Consider the following 12,460-nt stretch of genomic DNA (forward strand, 5'->3'; position numbering starts at 1 on the left):
GGCCCCCAGCGCCCCCAGCGCCCCCAGCGCCTCTCCCCGCGCCTGCCCTCCCACCCGCCCCTCCCAGTCTTTTCTCTCTCGCTCCTTCCCCAGGCTGGCGGGACCGGCGCGGACTTGCCCTAGACCTACGGGGAGCGCCCCAGGTCTTTAATGACAGCTTAAAAGAGGCTGTTGGAAAAGTCGAAAGGGATGAGGCTGACGTGGGGCGTGTTTCGCTCCCCTGCGAGAGTCGGAAAGGGAGCTGGGAGCCGTGCGGCTGGCCCCAGGCCCCCGCGCCTCGCCGCCAGCAAGTAGGTGGGGGAGCCGCCGCCGCCAGCCCCATCCCGCTCCCAAGCCTCGCCCGCTGCGCCCTGGCCGCGGGCGCAGAGAGGGTGCGGGGCCTCGCCGTGCCTCCTCCACCCTGCTCATTAACCTGCCGGCTCCGCTCCGCTCTGGGCGGCCCGAGACACGGGCTTGTCGGAGGAGCACCCGCGGCCGGCCCGGCACTGCCGCCTCCCCGAACCCCCGGCTCCGGGGGGCAATGCGGGGGCGGCGGAAGGGGCACTGCTCCTCGGGCATTACTTAGAGACGCGAGACCGCCCCGCCCTCCCGCCGGCCCTCCCTCTCTCCCGCCCGGGCCCGCGCGCCACTCCGCCAGAGGGTAAGTTGGGAGTGTTTCACCCCCACCGACAGCTCTCCCTCCCCTTTCTTCTTCTTCTTCTTCTTCTTTTTTTTTTTTTTTACCTCCCCCCCACCCCTTCAAAGTTTTCTTAGGAGTGGGGAGAGGGGTGAGGGAGGAAGAGGGTCCAGCCAGCCCCCGTCCTCACCCTCTCCCTGTCTAACTCCCCCCCCCCGCCTCCCTTCCCCTCCATCCCCTGCGCGCCGCTGCCCCTCCGGAGCTGCGCTCCGACTGGCAATTGGAGCGCGGCTCCTTTAAGAGCCCGGCTTTGCCTCCCGGTAGCTGAAGGTCATTAAACACAAAAGCTCTCAGCGCTGCGGTCCAATATAGCGCATGCGCCCTGCCCGAGGACTGGCAGAGAGACGGCAATATGGCGAGAATGCCTGGCAGCGGGGACTGTAACACCAGCGCGGGCGGCAGCGCCGGCGCCGCCGCCGCCGCCGCCGAGAACAATGGGGAGCGGGGCGAGGGCGAGCGCGGTGCGGGGGGCCGCGGCCGCCGCCACGGCCGCCCGCACTACTGCAGCGCGGGCGAGGAGGAGGAGGAAGAGGAGGAGGACGACGAGATCCAGGAGGTGCAGATAACGGGGGACGAGGAGGAGGAGGACGGAGGTGGGGGGCTGGAGGAGGACGAGGACGAGGAGGAGGAGGAGGAGGAGGAGGAGGAGGAGATGGGGCTGGACTGGGACGAGCCCCTGGAGCCCGAGGACTCGGCCGGGGAGGAGCTGGAGCCCGAGCCGGTCCATATGATCAATATGGACCAGAGCGCCGCGCTCGAGCCCGAGGCGCCGCCGCGACTGCTGGCGCCCCGGGCCCGCGGCGGGCCGCCCGGGGACAGCGCCGAGCTGGACCCCGACGTGCTGCAGCGCCCCGAGCGGGCCCGGCTGAGCGAGAACACCCGGCTGGCCACCCGCTACGCCGTGCGCATCTTCCGGGAGTACCTGAGCGAGAAGGCGCAGAGCCCGGACTTCGAGACCATGGACAAGGGGGCGCTGTGCCGCGTGCTGCGCTCCTTCTACGCCGAGGCCCGCTCCAAGAGCGGCCAGCTCTACAGCAAGTCGTCGCTCATCAGCATCCGCAGCTCCCTCAACCGCTACCTCAACGAGCCCCCGTACTGCCGCACGCTCGACCTCACCAAGGACCCCGAGCTGCGCAGCGCCAACCTGACGCTGGCCGCGGTCATCCGCAAGCTCGAGGAGCAGGGCGCCGGGCCCGTGGTGCAGAAGCAAGCCATCACGCGAGCCGACCTGCGCAAGCTCTACACCTCCAGCGTCTTCAGCACCAACACGCCCTTCGGGCTTCTCAACAAGGTCTGGTTCGAGACGTGCATGTACTTCTGCACGCGCGGCCGCGAGAACCAGCGCGAGCTGGAGGAGGACTCCTTTGGGCTGGCCATGGACGAGGACGGCCGCAAGTTCGTCTACTTTAAGTCCCTCGGGCCTTACCACAAGTCGCGCTCGTCGTCGTGGAGCAAGAAGCGCGCCGAGAGCAGCGACGAGGAGAACTTGCCCCGCATGTACGAGACGGGCACCGAGTTCTGCCCCTACGCCAGCTTCGTCAAGTACCTGTCCAAGCGGAACCCCCTCTGCAAGGCGTTCTTCCAGCGGCCCCGGGACCACTGCAGCGAGGGCGATGTGACCTGGTACGAGAACAAAGCCATCGGCAAGAACTTGCTGGGCACCAGGATGCAGATGCTCTCCAAGGCGGCCAAGCTCTCCAAGACCTACACCAACCACTGCATCGGCGCCGTCTCCATCGCCACGCTCAACAGCATCGCGGGCATCGGCACCAAACTGGGCTCGCCCGCCCCGCAGGGCTGCTACGCCGAGGCCCTGAACGGGGCGGCTCGCCACCACTCCCACCACCACCCCCCCACCCATCCCTCCCACCACCACCGCCCCCAGCCGCCCTCGCTGGGGAACACCTATATCCTCCCCAAAGACAGCCAGGTCGGGCCCGACGTGAAATCCGAGGCTGCGCCCAAGCGCGCACTCTACGAGTCCGTGTTCGGGTCGGGGGATATCTGCGGCCCCTCTTCCCCCAAAAGACTTTGTATCCGCCCCTCGGAGCCTGTGGATGCGGTGGTGGTGGTTTCCGTGAAACACGACCCCCTGCCTCTTCTTCCAGAAGCCAATGGGCACAGAAGCACCAATTCTCCCACAGTAGTTTCACCTGCTATTGTTTCCCCCACCCAGGTAACCAAACCAAACTCTATGCATGAAATGTTTTCTCTGGTACCATTTCGGGGGACTAACTCGTGTGCTGATGCAGCTCTGGGGTGGGGGCGGGGAGTTGCTTTGAAAAGTACTAAATATACCGAATCTGATTTGATCTCACCCTTAGAAGCTTAACTTTCGGTGCTTTTCAGGAGAGTTTACATCTAACCTTAAAAGCTGTGAGAAGGCACGCTCCCTAAATCCCTGCAGCGCAGTAAGGCTAAAACTTCAAAGTTCGCAGAACAAAAGGGATGGCGGCAGCCGGGACTCTCCATTGAACGCTTGAGTTTGCTAAGGCAGGGAGCAGGAATACCGTGCATTTAAAGGAAGCAGTTACTTAAAATTTATCTGCATAAAGTAACCATTACAATATTCTCTTGCACATTCACCCTAACTTATGGAAGATTTAAGACAAAAACAATTCGGTACTGAAAAAGAAAACACCCTAAGCCCGCTTCCTGTAAGTGGGTGGTGGAGAGTGGAGTGGAGAGAGATGGGCAGTCCAATGCCAGTTTAGACTGTAACAGGTAGCTGAACGTAAAGTGATGCCCCGGGTGCAGTCCCCGTAAACCGAAGTCATCTCTTGTTAAGAGATGGAAGGGGTCTCTGCACTACCAGCCAGGCTCTGTGCCCTGTGGTGCCCAGCACTGTGGCCACCAAACATTGCTGCCTTTCCCCAGCCCCATGAGGCTCACCATCTAGGGGACAGATAAGACTTAAGAACACAGATATTTAGTTAAGAGAAAACAGCACAGCACGGCAGTGTGGCGCTCTTAACCCAGAGTTAGAGAGCTGTATGTAGCCCAGAAGCTGAGCCACCGTGGGCAAATGAGTTCACCTCTCTGGGCTTCAGAGTCCTCATCAGGGATTAGGGAACTGTTTTAATATTAAAATGATTTAAATTTGAGCAGTACCAAATTTTAGGTTGCGATCGAGGGCTTCCTTGGATGCTTCTTGTCTTGTTGAGAGGGATATATTCAGTTATTAAAATTGTGTTAATCTTTTGGATACTCTTCTCTAGGAGCCAGAAAGCCGAGGTCTTTGGGGATTCTGCTCTGTTCTGCAGGCAGTAGTACCCACGGAGGTTTTACAACTCTGACCTCCCTGCCATCCAGCAGAAGTAGGAATTGTGACTGTAAGTCTGGAAGGTGTAGTGCAGGCCTTTCAAGAAACAGATGTCAGGTACCTCTGTGCTTTTTCCAAAGTGGAAATTCCAGTTCTGGACAAACTGACCCTTTCAAAGGTTTACCAGCTAATCAGCAAGCCTCAAGGCCAGCAGAGAAAGGGGCTGTGAACAGTAATATAAACACCAAAGTTCTCTAAAATACACAAGACCTGCAGGCTATGTGTCTTTATGTGCTTCTAGTGTGTGGCAGGGGTACATTTCCGACAGATCAGGAGGTGGTTTTATGGAGTTGTAAGGCTACAGAGGAGAATTCTTCTTTGGGAGAAGTTGGGTTTGCTTTTTCCTTGAAAGCAAAAGTAAATATTCACCTTCTTGTAAAGTAAGACCCTTAAAATAATCCTGGTTTAGAGTCACACATGATGAATTAAGAGTTAAAAGCCTGAGAAAGTTTACTAAAGTATATATCTGCTTGGAATAATAATGAAACAGTTTGTCTATTGGCATCTGTCTGCCGGTTTCTTGACATCAGTGTTCTACAGAATCAAGAGTCAAGATTCACAAAAGGTGGAGGCGGGAGTTGTTTAGTGGGTTTTGTTTTGGCCTAAGGAATGTAGTTGCTCTGTCACAGTCTTGTTTCAACCGAGTGAGATAAATGAGTTCTGTAAACCTGACTACTGATTCTTTTCCGAGTTACAGTCAGATAAATATAGTTTCAAGTTAAATATAGATTTGAGTGTCCATATGTTGGCTATATTGTTATTATGCAAACATTATTTTAGCTAAAACACTACAAAAAGTTGTTCTTTTTGCCCATAGTCAAGTCAGCTTTTCATCTATGTTAAAGTAAGTTTTTTCCATCAGCATTAAGAGGTTTTAAGGAAACTCTTTAGTAACTTCTGTAGAACTCACTTTATGAAGTCTGAGCATTCTAAGAATGAAACGAATGTTTGGTTTATGTAGAAAGCCGATATTAAACTTTTTCCTCTTGTATTTATTAACATCACTGGAACTTTTGAGGTCCATGGCATTTCCTTGGGATTGTTGACTGGCTGGGGTTACTGGCCTGAGGCACGGCTTCAAGCCATCAACTGCTCTTGCTGGTCATTAATCTTCAGGAAGTGCTGTGTGTACCTTGAGCTTCGGTCATTGTTACTTAATTATAAACATAGACTGTCTAACCTTAATATTGGCCAGGTTTATCAAGTGGCATTGCATGGAAATCACTGTTGATCGTATTATCCTAGACTTCTTGATAACACGCACCCTGATACTCTGGTTCTCTTTTAACGTGGCAGGTTTCTCAAAGAATGAAGAGCCTGTTACTTTAAGTGCATTTACTTTTTTTACTTCTGGAGCGTGTTACTAAGTGTGTCATTTGTGGGACTGGTTGAAAAATGAATGCATTCAAGGATTAACGATTATAGAATTTGTGATTTTTACTCATGTGAAGTTCCTGGCTTTTGTGGAGTTGAGGAGGGAGAGTTATGGTTGTGATGGTTGCTTTAAGAAGTTCACTCTTTAATTCTCTGGAATGGCTGTTAAAAGCAAAGGGCAATTCTTGTCTCCCCTCCTCCTGCATAGCTGGTGTGACCTAAGATGATCCAGTTACTGGTGGAGCTTCCTAGCAATCTTGGAGATCACATGGTACATTTTAAAAGGTTTTAGCATAGCCCATCCTACATTTTCAGAGCTGTCCTCCTTGCATGAAAATACAGCATTTCTCCTGCCTCAGAGAATAATACCTCAGCTTAGATGGAGAACAAGATTTCTAACTTTAGTCTTTATCACTTACACAAAAAGAATGTAATAAGAGTCTAGATCCTAAATATCATAGTTTTGTTGCTAAAGCTTTATAGACTGTGCCTCTCTCCAGCACCAAACAAAAAGTGTGAAAGTCAGCTCCCTAAAATATACTTAGACACAGTCGTAAGCTTGTGACAAAAGTGTCTTCAGTTGCTCTTATTTGACTTTTACCCAGATTATTTCCAGAAATACTTGTAAGGAATTCTGCACATAGGAAATAAGCAGTGGGAAGAATCTGGAGTTGGTGGTACACAACTACTGTGTCTGTTTCATTGGCTTCTCTAGGGACCAGAGTCATCCTTAGAGTTTCCCAGCTGAAAGTTGAAGCAGCCTCTCTGTGGGGCACACACAGTAGAGCCTTGCCTTTGAGAAGTCAGATATTGATAGCACCGGGAGGGAAAACGGTGATTGGTCGGTGATTGTTCAGGTGCTTACTGTGGTAAGGGAGAGCGTATATTCAATCTGTCTACCAATGGGGGGGGGGGGGACACATGTATTTTATAATCGCCAAAGTCTTGTTTTTAATTTGGGAGGGCTACTTACTCTCTTTCTTAAAGAGGGAATCAAACTTCAGTAAACATGAAGGGAGTCGTGGGTTTAACAGCCAAAGCTGTTGTAACAAGACTTTTTTGTAATGGTTATCTGGAGCTATTCGGATTAGCTGCCTTGTATAAAACTGGTATTTTTCGTGCTCTCGAATGTTGGCTTATGGCTATCTTCCTTTTTCTACTGCAGGAATATTTGCCCTCCCGTTCAAATTGGTGGAGAAACTAAATGTCAGTAACCTAAGTATGTAACTTTTTTCATTCATTCAGGAAACAGTTATTGAGCACCTACTATTTTGGCTTTTGTACCAGGAATCTTTATAAATTAATCCATTTTCCACTTGGCAGGTAGTTGCATTGGCAGGATTTGGGCCTCATTAACTATTAAAACCAGATCAAAATAAAGAAAGTTAAAAGGTGATGCCCTTAGTGTTTAGCAGCAGTCCTTTTGGGAAAGAAATCTGTATTTTTAACTCTTATATATTATTACCGCAGTCATTATGCAAGTAAATTCTTTTAAATTGCTATGAACCCACGTGTGTATTAGCTCACTATTAAATCTGCTCCAGGAAACGGGAAAAGAAGTATGTTGCTGAACGAGAAAGGGGCTCCCGTTCATTTGAAACTTAAATCTGTGTTGTCACCCTGATTTTAAAATCTGGCTCCCCAAAACAAATGTTACCTAAAAGGCCATCCTCTTCTTGCAAATAAGAGCTCCTTCTTCAGATAGGACTGCTCATTGCACATGGGAATGCTGAGGCTGTTTCTGCCTTGGCCTAGGCCCATTTCAGTTATTTAATAAAAAGTTCAGTTTCAAGATGACCTTTTGGTGTCTTAGCTGCCATTTGAAAAGCAAAATTGATATAGGAGTTGTGGTATGGTGGCCCATGTTGACAATCTTGGGAACAAACCTATAAGCTGGTAATCTGTGGGTCTTTCATTTGACAATACTCTATTTTGGGGACCCATTTTTACTTCTCTTGATTGATCCTTCACTGCATTATACCAGTTAGTCAGGATGCCTTTTTAAAGACTTCTCTGGACAATTTAAAAAGAGAAGGTAGAGGAAATTAGTTGGTCCAAGAAGGGATATCGATTGTCCTTGATAAAGCAAAATTAAAGAAAACGTACCTTTCAGATTTGAAACATTGCATGGGCAAACTTTTTTATTTAACACTAGTGGTGGTGTAAGGCCACTGAATTCAACCATTGTTGATTGAGCCCCTGTTGACCTGCTAAGTGTTGTCTAAAGGAGTAGGATCTGGCCCTTGCCCTTAGTCCTCAGTGGGGCTTTGCAGAGGATGGGCAAGTTAGTGTGGGCTTCAGACTAGAGTGACTGTGTGATACGCACACATCACAGTGGAAACAGATGAACTTTTAATGTTTCAGGTTCTGTACGATTTTAGGCTCGTTGGGTTTTCAGATTTGTAAAAGTTTCTCTTGGCCTGCTATTCTTCAAGAGAGGATGGGCTCTGAATGGTCTTTATAACTGGGAATGAGTTTCTACGTAGTCTAGAAATAAATGAGTGTTTAAGCCAGTTGAGATAGCTTACCACAGCAAGGGCTATATTTCCAGATGCCTGCGGCTTGAAACCAGACAGCCGACCACAGTAGATCCACTGTACTACAGGAGACCAAACCTAATGAGACGTGTTGTAGGTTTTTGGTAATTCTCTACATCCTCTGTTCAACTTTCTTTACACTCAGACTTCTCTCAACTTCTACTTTTAACAACCTGACAGAGCCTGTTCTTTCTCTCTAAAAAAGATAACATTATATGTGACCGCAAATTTTTATTAGTCACTCATTTTTTTGTTTTTTTTTATTGTTCACATCCTATCCTAAACTTGGTCCAAGTATGGGATGACCGAATTTTCAAAAACAGCAAAGTGGGAGATCTCTTATAAGACTGTGAACGTCCAGAGCGTCTGAGTGTTTCGTCAGAGGTTTTGTCACAGTGGTTTGCTGTGGGGCTGCTTCCTTCTGGAAACCCACTGCATTCTGAAACCTGTGATTCCTGTTTAGACCTGTGATTCCTGCAAATTGGCTCTCCAGGCAATGAGTTTGGTGTTTAATATGCAGGATGCAGGGAAAGTGTGCCCTTCATGTTGTGCCCAAGATTGCGAATCCGAGAAACCACCAAGGAGCCGACACCGATGCAAGCACACGAGGGTTTATTAGCAAGATCGAGCTTGGGTCCAAGTATACCCAACACAGCGGAGCAGGGACTTGGACCCCAAGGTGGGTTACAGCTGGGTTTTTATGGGCTGGTCTAGGGGATTTCCAGAAGGGGTGGAGGAATTTCTTAAGCTCTGTTTTCATTCCGATATGGGACTTCCTGCCACGGGCGTTAAGCTCTGTTCTCATTCTGATATGGGGCTTTCAAGGGCGTTAAGCTCTGTTCTCATTCTGATATGGGACTTTCTGTCAAGGGTGTTCTGTGGTTTTTCCTGTAACTGAACTAGGGTAAAGTTCAGCTCTTATGCACAGGGGCCTGAGATGGCTGTACTTGTGCTAACGCTGAACTTGAGGTGGAATGGCCTTAATTGTCTCGGCCTCCACACGTCATACTGGAGGAACGGTGTGAGGATGGTAAAGGGCTCCCATGTTGATTGAGTCCGTGTATATAACCCTGGAAAGCTGAGGGACGTGGGGCAACCCTGAAGGAAAGAGGACCGGGAGCCCGCCAGAGTTGTTTAGCTCCCCATCAGCAGACCATGCCCCGCCTCCCACCCCTCCACCCCAGCCCGCCCCCCAGGTAGGTATTTGAAAATCACCTTTAACCTGCATACCTTTCCTGGGAGGGCCTAGCGTCAAATTCACACCTCCAGCCACTGCTTTCTCCTGATCACCTGGCAGTGAACCCAGGAAGATGGGTATTTTGATCCCAACTGGGAGGAAGGAAGGTAAAATGTACTACCTGAAAGAGCTGACAGATTTAAGAGAGCATCAGGTTGTAGGCTTCTAGAAAAAAAAAAAAAGGAGAGGAATTCAGAAAGGAATGCTGAAGGATGGCAGAGATGAATGGCACTTCCTTTGTGAGTAATATGGTCACCAAATTAGAATGTCAGGACTAGTTTGGAAGCTTTTAATCATCATTTTCTAGTTTATTTTTTTTTAATTTTATTTATTTATTTATGATAGTCACAGAGAGAGAGAGAGAGAGAGAGAGAGAGGCAGAGACATAGGCAGAGGGAGAAGCAGGCTCCATGCACCGGGAACCCGACGTGGGATTCGATCCTGGGTCTCCAGGATCGCGCCCTGGGCCAAAGGCAGGAGCCAAACTGCTGCGCCACCCAGGGATCCCATCATTTTCTAGTTTAACACCACGTCTCCAGTGCAGGTTCACCCAGCTCAGTCAGGTGTCTCACCATTCAGCCCTTGCCCTTCCTCTCCCACCGAAGAAAAATGGAACTGTTACTTATAGCATCTGTCCCATGTGGGTGCTTTGCACCATATGCCATGGATCAAGCTAGTAGATGCACTATATGTATGTATGTATACACACACACACACACATTTATTTGGTATTTCTGATTTCTCCATCCCCCTCCATTTAGACAGCCTGGTCATGGATAATACATTCATACAGATACAGATGCACACATATGTGTATACAAACTTGACACATGAAAAAAAAACCCATTTTGTTATTGTGGTCTGAGAAATAAGTATTGAAGGCAAATTTCTTGAGCTTGCAGGTGAGTTATGATACCTGAACTCATTATGTTTTTTGCCAGGTAGTTTGAAGGAATATAACCTAGAAATGAGAACTGTTTCAGCATTCCCAGCTCCCTAGCCTAGGTTCTAGGTAAGCAGTTGGACCCAGTCCAGGCAGGAGTGAATGAGAGGCCTGCTTTGGCTGTGAAGGTCTCATCCTTTGGGACCGCAGTCTGGGGAGACAAACAAGACCCCCTTCCTGCCGAGTCTTGATGTCAGCTGTCACAACCTCTAACTGATTCTGTAGTTATAAAGTGGTGTGTTGCCATTATAATGACCAAGACAGACACACCAGACAGACAGACAGAGGTTTGTGTTTTTTTGTTTTGTTTTATTTTGTTTTTACCATGGCCTACTGACCGGCAGCCTCTGCATCACTTGGGACCTTGTCAGAAATACAGACTCCCTCAACTCTGTATCCCTGAATCAGCTCTCGCCTTTTCACATAATTCCCAGGCAATTTCTGTGTGCAGACCACCTTGTTGAGCATTGGTTCGCATGGTGTCTCACCTGGTCCTCATCCAGTTCCTTGAGGAGTTATGGTTATCATTTCCATTTTTGAGGGAGGAGACAAAGGTTTAGCTGTACTTGACTAACCTGTTTAAGGTCTAACAACTGATAAGTAACTGTGCCAGGATTTGGATCCAGACCTGTTTGATTCTGGAGTCTCTGCTTGCTTGCTTGCTTGCTTGCTTATTTATTTATTTATTTATATTTTAGATTTTATTTATTTATTCATGAGAGACCCAAGGAGAGAGGCAGAGACACAGGCAGAGGGAGAAGCATGCTTCCTGTGGGGAGCCCGATGCGGAACTCGATCCCAGTGCCCCAGGATCATGCCCTGAAGCCAAAGGCAGACACTCAACCACTGAGCCACCCAGGTGCCCCAAATCTCTGCTTTTAAATCCATAATCTGTTGATTCCACAATTCTTACCAATAGAAAAATCCAACAAAGAGAAGGTGACATACCATCGGATTCTTATTACTACCTTGGGTGCTTTCCTAGAGCCACTTAAGAGAGAACTTTTTACAATCAAGCAAAAATCAATCAGTCATTAGCAGAGAATTCAAGAGTATTTCCAAGTGCATATGTACTTCTTTCTCACTGTGTGGGGGTCCCCCAGCCTTCTGTGGACCTGGAGACTACAGTAGCCTCTTGAGAAGCCCCGTCTTATAGCAGTTAAGAACAGATGCCAGTGCCAGACCCCCTGGACCATTTCAGGTCTTGCCCAGAGTTTCCCTGTATTTCCCTTTCCTCCTTGGTCAGGGGGAACACGGTCACACCTACTTGCAGGGTCACCAGTGTAAAGGGAATTACTATTTGAGAAGTGCTGAAAGCCTTTCCATCATTTTGTTATCTTGGCACAGGATGTCGTACTTTTGGAAAACTGCTGATCTTGGTGTTAGAGTCCCAGTCTGAGACTTCAGTTTTCCCTGGTGAAAAGCTTGTGTGGGTGCTGTGCGGGGCCTCTGCTGTATCTTCTCATGGGGCATGCCTACACTCCTGCGGATAGCAGTTGCTCTGCTCTCCTAGGAGCCAGGAAGTCTCCAGGCAGCCTCTTGCACTGTGGCTCACCAGGGCCCTCCTGTCTCTCACTTACCTCAGAAAGCCTTTGGGGCGCTTGGTGGACCCAGTCGGAAGAAAGTGCGACTCTTGATCTTGGGTCATGAGTTTGAGCCCCACATGGGCTGTAGAGATTACTTAAATAAATAAAACTTAAAAAAAAAAAAAAAGGAAAAAGAAAGCCCATCCCATCCCTGTGGATGCTTTACCCCAAAGCCTGTTATTCTGTCCTCTGCTTTTTAAGATTTGCATACACTGTAGCCCCGGGTAAGATTGATCACTACACTTTGTAGGTTCATTCTGCAGAGTGCTCCTATTTCTCTTTCCAAAGCCCTGGAAATTTTCAAGTGCTGAAGGAGTTAGGGAGAGTTCCCCGAAGGGCTTAATTGATGCCCAGACTCCATCAGATTTGCAAAAGTTAGCTTAGAATGAGATCAACAGCTTTTCACAAGAGATTGAATTTTATTTGGAATGGTTTAGGATTCCAGGAATGATCGAAACCCAGGAGTTTTGACAGCATTAGGAAGGTCGTTATAGTAATAACTCCCATTATTCTAGAAGTAGGGCTTATATTTGGCTAGATCCTATGTTGTGGTATTCACATTTCCTTAATGCATGAATGGACTATAATCTAAAACTTGACTTCTGCCCTGGAGATTATATAAATCAATAGACATTTCACTTAAAGTTGAGATGTAATAATACGTGTTTTGAACAGAGCAAAATCAGGGTAATTGGTGGTGTTTTGATGCAGTATTCCTGACCAATTAATGACCTCTTATGATGTGTTTTAAGTTTGACAAAGTGCTCTTATAAAATAGAAATGAT

General features: G+C 48.6%; 1 protein-coding gene across 3 annotated transcripts in view; it reads left to right on the plus strand.

Annotated features, from left to right (window-relative positions):
* KCTD1 (potassium channel tetramerization domain containing 1) overlaps nt 1–12,460 on the plus strand; it is a 183,987-nt gene that overhangs the window by 88,622 nt on the left and 82,905 nt on the right. The window contains exon 1 of one of the 3 annotated variants that reach the window (XM_025429263.3): nt 499–640. The exons of 1 other annotated variant lie outside the window; for it this stretch is intronic. Coding sequence is in view for 1 of the 2 variants with exons in the window: in XM_025429261.3 (XP_025285046.1) it covers nt 1,029–2,852 (1,824 nt within the window). In the remaining variant the exon portion in view is untranslated. Of the gene's footprint in view, nt 1–498; nt 641–678; nt 2,853–12,460 lie in introns of those variants that run through there. One more of the 3 variants, XM_025429261.3, reaches the window with a different exon arrangement.

This window comes from Canis lupus, chromosome 7 (assembly GCF_003254725.2).
Source record: "Canis lupus dingo isolate Sandy chromosome 7, ASM325472v2, whole genome shotgun sequence".
Lineage (NCBI taxonomy): Eukaryota > Metazoa > Chordata > Mammalia > Carnivora > Canidae > Canis > Canis lupus.